The 12986-nt window shown below is 33.3% G+C and overlaps 1 protein-coding gene across 2 annotated transcripts in view; it reads right to left on the bottom strand.

Annotated features, from left to right (window-relative positions):
• Khc-73 (Kinesin heavy chain 73) overlaps positions 1–12986 on the bottom strand; it is a 313669-nt gene that overhangs the window by 25419 nt on the left and 275264 nt on the right. For both annotated transcript variants that reach the window (XM_085947188.1, XM_085947189.1), the window contains exons 4-7: positions 5778–6052; positions 1973–2220; positions 1124–1274; positions 160–339 (exon numbers count right to left, since the gene is read on the bottom strand). In XM_085947188.1, the coding sequence (XP_085803314.1) occupies positions 160–339; positions 1124–1274; positions 1973–2220; positions 5778–6052 (854 nt within the window). The remainder of the gene's footprint in view (positions 1–159; positions 340–1123; positions 1275–1972; positions 2221–5777; positions 6053–12986) is intronic.

Here is a 12986-nt window from a genome sequence, read left to right as displayed (position 1 = left end):
CAAAGAAGAAAACTTTGCCAGTGAAGAGATTTATTTAAGCTTACGAAATTTTTAAATTAGAACGAAATTAGAAAAAGAATAATATCTGTGAAAACAAAAGAAGCAATAATGAAGAGACAATGTGGATATTATTAAAGTTGATGAATGCATAGAACTAACAGTAGCATATTTGAGCATCTCCTTGAGGGCCTCCACTTCTTGTCGAAGCTCTCTGATAATCCTGGCATTTGGATCTTCATTGACAACGGCATGATTGACAATCCTCTTTGCCCTGTCAGCATATCGGAGGGTGGATAACGTTTCTTCGTAGTTATCAGCCGCAGGTGATATTGTGGCAACCTGAAATCCCAACATCACGTCATGAAGACAAGAACTTTACATTTAAACACTAAATTATTGTAATACACTTGTTCGTAATTTTTCTGAGGCTGGGTTTATTTAGTTTGAATCAGCATTTCCAATTTATATTTACTGTGTCAGAGTGGTTTAAGTTTCAAAAATGTCGAATAATGACAGCATCGCAAGGTACAACTTTTAGATTTGAACTTCATTTTAAAATTATCACTTTCAATTGCAATTATTTTATAACAGAGATGGTGAACATTTTTCTACAAGTGTGTCAAATAAAGTGTATTTGTCAGATACAAAAAAATGTTCAATTGCTTATTGTAAATTTACCAAAAAAATATAAACTGCCTACCTACTATGTATTTTCTAAATTTACTCACTTGGTACACAAAAATATATTTTTTATAAAAATATTTTATAATTTGTCTGATGCCAATTTATTAATTCACGGTATATTATTTTATTATTTATACAAGAAATCTACAGAGTATGTTTCAGTCAAACCATTACATTACCAAGGCGATGTTTTACTATCGATTTGAAATAATTCATCAATGAAAATAGTTTTTCACATTCCTATGTTTACTTTTAGTGGTTTCCTTTTTTTTTATTGAATTCAAAATCTGGTAATTAGTTTCAATAAAAATAAAAAAAATTGAAATTGTCATGGGTCCGCCGCCATCCCTATTCAAAAGCATAGTTTCACCTGTAATTTTAATGTAAGCTTCTATAAATAATAATAAAATATTATTAAGGGAAAAAATATATTACGCACCATGACAGTCTTACTGTTTCCTCCAAGGTTATCTTTAAGAAGCCAGGTCAATACAGAGTCTCGGTAAGGGACAAATCTGTCTTTGTTTTTACTGCCCCCTGATGACTGGTCTGCAAGTTTTGATATCACAAGCCCGAGCGTTGTTAGAGATCTAAAAAATAAAGAATATTGTTAATACTATCGACCGAGGGTACTCGATGGAATTTGAATTTAAATTCTAAATGATTAAAGTTTTGTACTATTTACTATACCACTTGATTAAAATATCAACAACAATGCATTATCAAAAATTAGGATTATTAAAACACATTGAGGTAAGAAGTACATCAAATAATGAGAATCTGAAAAATACAAAACCATGACGCATTGCAGCATTACTTTGTAGGAGGAATCATGATCATCCATAGTATTTTGCAGTATTTCTATATGAAAAAATGGTAAATCACACATTTCCACTCCAAAACATAGCATATTATGGACATCCATAGTGTAAACATATCTTAAGGACTAATAGATTGGCTGTTACCCATTCATTCAATCCATTAAGTAAATGTATCGAGTACAAATACATATATTAAGAAATGCAAATTTCAGCTAGCTGCAAAATTCCAACCAGCGAAACTCAATACGAAACAAGTAGCGATTGTTCTGCACCACAGTGGACGCATGATGAAGTGATTTTGTTCTTCCCAATTAGAAAAATATTTTTTTTAATTAACAAAAGAACAGCACAGTCAATATTTCATCAATTATATAAAAATATAATATTTACCATATAAAATAAGATATGTTAATTTTAATATATTTATTTTTATTTATTATTTATATTTAATATAAATATTTAATTACTTGTTAATATTAGAACCCTCTTTGAGTCGATCACCAACAGCCCCAGTTTTGACAGCTCGTTCTGATCCCGCAAGATCAACCAGAGACATTCTCGAAACCTTTTCTCCTGAGACACCTGATCGTATGTCGGTAAGAGTCTGTGTCAGAACTACGGAGAAAACTGCATGTGAACGAGATGACTCGCTGTTCATGTTTGTCGCTGCTACTGTTCGAGATTTGTTGCCCTCCGCCATCAGGTTGTCAATATCCTGCAATAGAACATTTTGGTGACACCTGAGAATTCGCTATATTAAAATAAATAATCAGTACATACTTTATAAGCCCTATAAGACTCCAAACTCAAATGATAACTAGCCTAAGTTTTTAACTATAGGTACCTATTGAAACATGCATTTATATGCAACTATCATCAATGTCTATGTATGTCCAATATGATAAGAATAATTTATTGAATGTCATTCACTACTCAGGATTAGGGATTGCAATACAGGTATTTTAAAACCGGTATCCCAGTATTTTTAGATACCGAAATACCGATTTTAAAAATCAGACAATACCGATATATTCGGTATTGAAAGTGGAAACAAAATTTATTAATTAACATAAAAAGTGTAAAAAGACTGTATTATTTTTGGGTTATGCGATGTCTGGTTTACATCCATTGCCCTTCAACTTCCTTTGTGACCAGCAATGACGCGTGCAGATATACGAAATAAATTTGCACCAAAGGTAAGTAGGTACCTAATTCCGTAATTTTTAATTTATCCAAATATTTTCGCTAGTTTCTCGTGGGCTTTAGAAGTTGTCAGGTGTATTTTTAAGCAGATGTATCTGAAATTCCGGTTAAATACTGTTTGTTTGTATAATCATAAAGAAAGTGTAGTTCAACTACTAGGTATTTGCATTTTTTAAAGTTCATATAATATAAAATATGTACCTATTTAGATAATTTTGCTATAAAATATTAAAATTTTATAGAGATTTTTATATCTATATATTTATTGGTAGATACTTCTGTTTTTTTTCAATATTTCACGAATACCGGTATTCAATAGGTAATACCAGTATTGGAATTTTCATTCGATATTGCAATCCCTACTCAGGAATCTCAGGATGCAATAAATCATTTCTGTATGGGACTGTATTTGGTTGATGTTCATCTAATCAACCTTGCTGTAGCCAAAAATACCGCTTTACTTCGAAGTCAATTTTTTTCAATATGCTGTTTAAAGACCTTCCCTTCCATAATTTTATTAAAACATGAAGTTTTCGAAATGTGGGCATACAGACGCATAGGTAGGTACTCTGTATCAGCAAGCAAGACAAATTTACGAATGTTGAGCCGGTGTCAAAGACGAAAAAGGTCAAAGAAATAATCAGGGAACTTAAGCAAACTAATTTGAGGTCAGCACTCCAACCCTGTTCAAAGCAGCAAAGCAATGATCGTCAAAATCATTACAAGTATGGCAGAAAAAGAAGACGCGAAAGGTCATCAACATGAACCCTTCACTTTTTTTTTAATAGTTAGTACTCTTTGTCTTGCTTAGGTACCTACAAAAAATTGAGAAGAAAAACCTGAATCTGTTTGGCTTTTCTGATAATAAATATTATACAGATTTAATGAGATTACTAAATTGATTTATAATGATCACAGTTTAGAATATTCTGGTAAGTACTAAAAAACGAAAATAAAGTTTAAAACGCCCCATCCCACTCGAAGAGCAGTTTATCACTGCAAGAAGAAAAACTCGAGCATGGCTCTCTCAGCGAATGGCGATGGTGCGGCGAGGCCTTGCGGATTCACGGGCTGAGGAGGCGGTCCCAGTCTCCGCGGGCCAACTCCAAACTAACTTTGAATAATTCATTTTCGCTCAGGCAAAGGGGCATTTTCCAATTCGAAAGGGGCCGCCGCCGTTAAGGGGCGCGATTTTACTTTCCCGCCTCTGTTTGTTTTCCATCACAAACCGGGGCGAGAGGTCGAACCATAAAATGGTGAAAAACTATCGAAAAGTTTTCCCACATGCTCCTTCACAACATTAATCAATATTGTCAAACTAAGAGCTTTGAGGCAGTTATTTGCCACAGTTATTCGGAATCAACAAAACAAGAAGTTTTAACTATTTTTTATTCAAATTTACCATATTAATTTTACTACAATACTTATTTCGAATATTATTTCACTAAAACAACTATATAGACTTTCGATGTAAACGGTTGAATTGGAGAATTTATCATATTAAATATAAAAAGAATTATTTCGAAAGAAAAGTTTTAAATTTGACGACAATATGTACAAAGCGTATAATTCGTTAAGTGTATTTGATGAATTTTAATGCAATCTGTCTGATTGCATTTCGTGACAAATTTCTAGTCGAGAGGATTCAGCAGACGACAGAATTATTGTACGTGCTTTCACTTGTTTGATTTTAGATGCAATCACTTTTTCGTCGAATTGATTAAACACGAAAAAATCTCCCTCGGCTATCTGTTTTACGCAATGCATATATAACTGCGTACATACGTACTGTTCCATAAGTTGCGAGAGATTTATATCCAGAGACATTCAATTATTATTCCGTTTTATCGTGTTCCAATACTGACGGTTTAGCATGTGAAAATTTTAATAAAACCCGACAAATATATTTGAAAACTGTCGTTGAAAACTGGAAATATCGCCAAAATAGCAGGGCCGAAAACCACTTAACGACACTCTAAATTACAACGAAGCGCGTTAATGTAAAAGGGCCTTTATTGTTGTCTGCTGTTATTTATTTAACTTTTAACAATAAGGAGGATGTTTTAAATTACATTCTGATATACAAGCCTATAAAAAGCATGCCGAAGTGCCCAGTGGCAGGTAACAGCACTGTTTTCTTTTGGAAGAACATACTTAAATATTAAAAATAATGATTTTGTAAGTGGCTGTCTACTTTAAAATTAATTTCAAAATGTTTATAAGTACTCGACTTTTATAGATACTTGCCGATTATTACTTGTATAGATTCATTTATAAGTGCTTATAAATTGAAAGCGATATTACATATTATAAGATTCTGAATCTATCTACGTATTTCACCTAAAATAAGAAGAGACAAATATATATAACCACATACAGATGGCGTGATAATTAAATTTATACTCACAGTTAATGAAATTATACGTCAATATAATTAAATGTCTGATAAAATTATAACTAAATAATGAAAATAAGGTTGTTTCGTCTTCGCGCTCAGTGATTTTATACCAAATTGGTAACGCCAGCTCCATCTAACAAAGATCATATTAAAACAGTAAATGTGTTTGAGCAAGAAAGTGTGTACGAATTTCTCAGTCTGTATTATTATCATTTTGCAAATATGATTACAGTGCAAAAACATTAACACGTACATAGCCAATATTCTAAGAGAAAAAATAATATAACAAGATTACAGAGAAAATTACAGCGCATTTCAATTACAGGAAACTCAAGATTTTATTTGAAATTAAACATACGAAATTTCGTCTTATTAAGTACCTACCTATGTAGTAAGTACGTTTTAGTGTTTGCTATGAAAACTATTTCCACTCCAATTTCTCCACTTTCTAACCCAAACTACAGAGTTTTCTAAAACTATCTAGAATAATGTAGCCGCCCATTATCGACGGATTATGAAAATACCTCAGTTGTGCAGTTATTATGAAATACCCCGGCAAGAGATATGTACCTACCTATATTTGTATGTATTCGAATTCCACTTGATCCAATGTAATATTTTCTTCCGTATTCCGGCACCGTTGATAAAATTCCTAATAATAATATACTAACCCTAAAAGAAGTGACGGCGAGCCTAGAGAGTCCATCAACGTAGGGTCCCAGCACGACGTGCTCTCGTACTTTGAGCGACTGCTTGTTGGTGGAGCGAGGATCCAGAAGGTCGTGGACTCTCTCGTTGTAGATCTCCATGTAGGACACCTCCACTTTGTATGAGAGCTCTGGCGTCTGCCGAACCGCGATTCTTTCGAAGAGGGCATCGCACAGCCGGGGGATCACCCCCTTGCTGTCGTCTTGGCCGCCCATCATGGAATATGACTTCCCCGACCCTATAAAGAAACAATAAACGATTAGATATACAAACCACATTATATTTTAAAACATACATAATATATTAATTTATAATCGTAAAAAATATAATGGGTTCTACAAATGCCTCAACAATTCCTCGGAAAATAAAGTACAAACCTCCACTCTATGGAGTACAATATGACCCACGGTAGGTAATAGATAATGTCATATTTATTTGTTTATCATCACTTTTTACTATCAAAAAGAAGAAATGTAGGTAGGTACCATGAAATGAAACATAGTTTTGAAATTAAGCGCAGCTGGTTTATACCATAATATGAATCGTTGGAACATTTTTCTGTACTATACACAATTAACCATTATACAATAATAATTATTATTTGATGGTAGATACATAGTTCACGACAAAAATATATTGTACGGGAGGACGTATTGACGCATTCAAATTGACCATACCAACTTTGGTGGGTCTATTCTATACACAAGGCGGCTATCGGCGGTTACAGACGGTAGTTTATCATATATGTGTATTGAGGTATTGTAATTGTTACAATAAGTTAGCCGTCAAAACTGTCTATCTCGCTTTAAAAGTTAACACAGCCAAGAGAGGAGCTGTTAAAACATAGCACTTTTTGACAGTTTAGTTTAGAGTGTTTAGACGGTTAACTTATTGTAACAATAAATTAATCGCCTCAATACATAAATATAATAAACTACCGTCGATAGTCACCTTGTGTATAGAACAGACCCACAGGTACAATAATTTATCATTCTTTCATATTATAAATACCATCAGCCCTAGCGTGTCCCCAAATATAACAATTGTGTGTGGCCTGCCTACCTATATTCGTGGTAAAGTAAAACTTAATAATGAATGACCTTTACAATGCAAATTAACCATTTGAATCGTATTAAAGTCCGAAGAAAATCACAAGTAAATTACGTATAGAAAAATTTTGTTTTTTGTGGTTTTATGATAATATTGCCTTGTTCTCACGCCGAAGAATGATTTATATAGGTAGATAATACATAATATATGAGCGTGTACGTTCTAATCAATTCATTGAACTGACAGGAAAATCCATTTCATTTGTTTAGAATATTGTTACTTCATATTCAAAATTTGCCTTATTTTTTGGGTTCGTTTATATTTGAATCCAATACCTTCTCACACAACTCGCTGCCATAATACTTTGTGTCTTTATGGTATTTCTTGACGTATGTGGTTTTCATTTAGGAGAATTTGCCGTAACGAAGTTTTACTTCAAACATGTTTACTCAAATGAGTAAAAACAAATATTCGAAAATAACTACGGATACGGAATAAAGGGAAGAATAAAAGCAATGGGAAATAAAATAAAAATGAATTAGTGCCTTTTTAAGCGTACCTACGTCGCGACTTGTTAAGGCTGTACCTGCATGAAAAAATAATAATTCACGAGTGTAATCTCATTACAGTTGGTAACTACGTTACGTAACGACGTATTTGGCAAAATAATACCGTTAATCGAGCTGCGGGCGAGAAGGCAGCCACTTGGCGAATCCAATTTTCGTCGGGAACGTCGTCGCTACAAAAAGTGGTTAAAATAAAGATTTCCTCACTTCACTAACCGACTACAATAATTGGGTTATTCAATAAATTAAATTACTACATAACGAATTCAACATTAACAATGGAATACACAGAGATGGTTAAATTAATCTGAAACAAACATTTGAATATATTATTATAAAACGATGTCACACTGAAGTCAATCAAATTAGTTTTTGAGAGCTAATAGATAGGTAGGTACTCAGTTTACACGGAACCTATTGCTATTGCCAAACGTGGAAATGAACCCGTGAACAATTTTAGAGACGCCGTGAATATAATATATATTTTCAATATGTGTTTGATTCTGAGTTCTGATTTTGATCTGACATGATATAACAATCCAGCTTCAAAGACATTAAATGGAATAGAAATACAGGATAGACGAATTTAAAATGTGGTGTTGTATAAGGATGCTAAGGCTGCGGTTAGCGTACAGACGCTCATGCGACTCGCGTTGAAGTCTAGACTAATTATCCGCTCCAAATGTTTTGCCTGTCCAACGTAGGAGCGTCTTTTACCAGCGGCTTGAGCCAGTGGCACTTCACCTTTTCAATATAAATATTTATTTAATATATATTTAATGAAATTGAGAACCTGAACAGACTTATTTGGATTATAACCAGAAGGTATTGTATGATCTTTTTGTAGAATACCCACTTTGTTTGTAAACTTATATCGCTTAACAAATGCACGTTACAAACATTTGGAAGTCTACGCACGTATTCACCTTCACACATTGTTATCAATTAAATGTAGTCTGGGCAGCCCGTATCATACAAATGTATGAGATTTAACCAAAACAACATTCGTCGAGACCACACGGCGTTACTTTTAGTGAAACAACATCTATAGACACGTCCACGGTCGCATGTTTCTTTGTGCGTTTGCATACGTTTTCTATTCGTGGCGAAATACAAAAAAGTGCACATTTGTTTAAAATATTATCTATGAATTATTGTTTTTATACAAATGTTTGCAAAGAATTGATATGCAACTTTAAAACTGTTTATATAATGTTTTTTTTTATTTATCTTGATTTGAGACTTGGCATAACTCGGCACTTGATGGCGGTTCCACAACGTTTTTAGTATTTGTGAATTTGTTATCAAGTAAGAATTATTGCACCATCCATTCTGCCCTGAGAGAAGCTGAAGATCGAGAAGGATGAAAAGTCTTGGTCGCTCAAAGGATGACGAAATTCAAATTTGGTCACGATCCTCAGCCATGAGTGCACGATCAAGAAGAAGAATTATTGAGAACATGTCGGCATATTGAAAGATCTCGACTACACACGCCTACGTAAACAAGTGTAATTTTATAAAGTGTTAATTTTATTATACACGCAAAGTTAAATATTAAAAATATTTTGTAAATAAACATAAATAATTTACATAGCCCGACAGTCACTAGATCAAAAGTGATATACAAAATAAGGTTAAAGTATATAATTTCCCACACAGAAGCCGGATTTTTTTTATTGTGTATGTAAAAATCCCGTATTTCACAAAAACAGTGAATTTTCAGCATACCAAACCAAACCAAACCATAAAAATGCCGAACTACTAAAAAAACAATAAGAATTGAAAATTTTGAAATGTTTAGTAACGCACAAGCGCATTTTTTGAAACGTGAATTATAATATTGTATGAAATCTGGTATAAGTTAATTAAATATTATTTTATTCAGAATTAAATAATATAATAAAATAATAAAAGGTTTCATAGAACTGACCACATATGGTTTTGAAAAGAAATATGACGCGCCGTGCAATAAAATAAGAAATTTATCGACGTGCCGCGTATTATTATTAGTCTGTATTATTATTATTTTATCCGTAACACAATAATTTTGTCGCGAACAATATAAAAAAATAATAATATTTCATTGTTTGTTCCGCATAATTAAAAAAATACACTGGAGGAGGTAATATGATAATAATAATGTCTTCAATAACTTAATTATAGTAGGTAAGTATTTGTATTTACTTAAAAATAAACTTTTTCCGAGACCATTCAAAATCACAGTATTTTGGACGTACCTACTATACCTATAGACATTTTTTATATCGTACATAGTGCGCGGACCAAATACGCCAAATAGTTCGGCTGGCAAAGAAACTTGGTTACCTACGAGGAACGGTTATCAGCCATTCGCCGAATTTATTGGAACCTTGCTCTGTTAAATGTTTTACCTTGTTATCAGCTCGCATCCAATCATAAACATTTAAGTTATTAGCAGTTACTTATTTTTCGTTCTATTTCGCTCAGAATAGGTCAAATTTATTCAGAGATGCGAACGAACGACATATATTTTTAATTTACCACCAATTTCGTCCGATATTTGAAAACATGTCTCACAATAACTTTGTATTTTGTTGTTTTTCAAGAATATATTGCATTTTTATAATATTAAAAAGTTTTAACACTATTGTCTACACTTGCAAGTTGAAAGTTGTGGTCTGTGATACCAAACATTAATTATAATATTTTTTCTTATGTTGGATGACGTTCCTATTATGTATGTATGTATGTACCTACCTATGTGAAAAAGTGATGTCGAGACAGCCGTGTTTTCAGTTAGTATACATAATGACTTCAAACTAGAACTACGTATTTTCAGTACCTACCCAGTTAATAATATTAAATAGTATGTCTTTATCAAATCATTCTCGGATGTTATGTCATCTCGAAAGGAGTTCGTTTTTCACGTATGATATCTTAATGAACAGAACAAACATTCACGATTTGAACTGTGAAAGAAAAAGTGTAACATAAATACGTACCTACTTATGTACTTCCATAGTTACCTTGTATTTGAAGATTATTTGAATATCGAGCGTATTTTTTGCACTTCGTTCTTCCGTATTTGTTGATATAACTATACGAATGAAACCATAGTATATGTGCATACCTACTGTTATAACATTCCTTTGTATTTTTAATAATAAGTAATTCATTATACATATTGGAAACAATATGCACCACATACAATAAAATATGTTTTATTCAATTAATAATACACCTACACAAAGCGGTTGGACCGGGGATGATGGCGATGGGGCGAGGGAAATGGCGCGACCTTGTGCTTTCCTTGCACTACGATGATTGAGCCTGATAGTGTTAAAGTAAGAAATATTTATCACAGTTCAAAAACATAAAAAAATATATTTATTGGGAATTCTGTGCTCCGTGGCCATAACTCAAAAACTCCTGGATGATGTAATGATTGATGAAAATCTTATAGAACACAACTTATAGAACAGCAGCTTATTGGTACCAATTTACTAAAGTTTCGTCTTCTTTTTGTGCTCCGAACATGTGGTCCCCAACCAACCTTCTTCCAAAAAACAACTTTATGTTTTTCATGCTTTGAAATCGTCTTCATAACATAAATAGATTTTTTGTACTAGTCAGTTTCCAGATATGAATTTCAAAAAACGATATTACGATTATTATTTCAATATAAATCAAATCAAGGTTAATGTGTATTTTAAATCTAAAACTAACTTAAATAAATTTCATCAGTCTACCTATATCAGTGGCGGGTTTAGAGACTTGAAAGGCCGATTCACTGACTGATGTTGAGGTCCCCCCACAATAAAGAATACTACCAACGTACCTAATAAAAATAACAATATATCTATTTCCCTATCCAATTATTATTGAAGATAACAGTGACTGATGACACATAATATTAGTGGTTTATTTTTTGTATGTACAAGTACATGTGAGTTGGAGGAATTCGGCATCTCTGCATTCAACATCTTCAGGCAATATGTAGGTAATCTTGACTCAATAGGTAGGTAATAAGCTTTTTACCTACTTTGTTGTATTAATTTTATTAAGTATATAAGATATAATTAACTGCATTTGTTGATAATGTTTATTTACCTTTGGTGAGTGTGCATAGTACCTGAAGATGCCGTAAGTCAAAAACCGGGTCGCACAAAACGACTCAAATGGAATACATAGTACAAAACTTAAATGGATTAGATTATTTATACCTGTACATATTTAAAAAAAAACTTAAAGTATAGGTACATGCTAGTGTAATTTATAATACTATGGGTTTAGTAGGTATTTTCCTTCAAATAAAAATGAATAGCAAACTAAGACGCGCGTAAAACACAAAATGTTTTGTGATCCGAATTAAATATAGCAGCGGCTTCCCAACGCTACCGATTGCAGACGTTTTTGGAAGTCGGGCAAACGAAGGGCGAGGGGAACAGTCAATTTTGTTTGACACACCGCTTATAAGCCGCTGGAAACGCTGCAAATTCGACGAGCGGCCAGACTGTCTACCGCTCACTCCCCGCGCTTTCATGGTGGTCCCCATACATTTTTCGGCTCCGCTCGACCTGGCCGCTTGTAGGCTAACCAAGGGCTAAAAGTTGCGAGGAGTCCACATTCAAGACAGATTCTCCTTAGATTATCTGTGTCAGACTCTCCAATTCTTTGGTCATATAGTCCACAGGTGAAATTTGGGGAAACTTAAGTATTTGGTCAGTTCGAAAATCGGAAAGGAAGAGGGAGACCATCCAGATGTAAGAACCAAATCATGAATGCTACAAGATTTCCACTAACGCAGGCTCTACGTGCCGCTAAATATCGAGAGGAGTGGCTGAAAGCTGACGGCCAAATCATCCGCCCCATGTTCCTCATATATTATTTACATGCATACACCTTATTCATAACAATATAATGTTGCTTATGCTTGCGGTTAAAACCACATAGTTACATATTTAATCAACACGACATACTGTCACCTTTATAACAATACATCGGAAAGGCTTGTAAGCTGATGCATCGTTGTGATTTAGATTTAACAAAATAAAATCCGCCAGGTTAATTTTGTATATTTGTATTTTTGGGAGCAAAGCCTGGCTGAAAAGTACACAAAGGCACTGGCAGGTGTTTTTCTCATGTACCTGAGATTCGGTCCGCTGCGAGCTGTATTTTGTCACTTACATCGACTTTTGACGAGCGTTTTGTTTTTTTAATATAGCAAATATAAACCTTTACGCAATTATTATTGTTGTGCGACAAGTGGAAACAGTTATTCCACGTGCATTCAGCAGTTAAGTTTGATTTGTGTTCAGTTTGTGGTCATACAGTTAAAATTTTCTTGTAATAAATACGTTTGGGGGACCTCGCCTCATTTATGATTTACCATCTTAGTAATTCAACTCCCAGTCTCCGTCGTCCATTCAAAACTGACATTTGGACTTGCTTAAGGTATTCGTAGATATTTTTTTTTAATAAGTATTGTAATTTTTATCAAAATTGGTTTAATTTAAAACGACCCATGATTGAAATATGTTATTGTATGATGTTTAATGAACTGATTCCACCATTTTA

Source organism: Rhyacophila brunnea, unplaced genomic scaffold (genome assembly GCF_057557595.1).
Source record: "Rhyacophila brunnea isolate RB1 unplaced genomic scaffold, BYU_Rbru_1.0 scaffold_2, whole genome shotgun sequence".
Classification (NCBI taxonomy): domain Eukaryota; kingdom Metazoa; phylum Arthropoda; class Insecta; order Trichoptera; family Rhyacophilidae; genus Rhyacophila; species Rhyacophila brunnea.
Note: the sequence above shows the minus strand (reverse complement) of the source record. Positions and strands in the feature narration are given on the sequence as shown.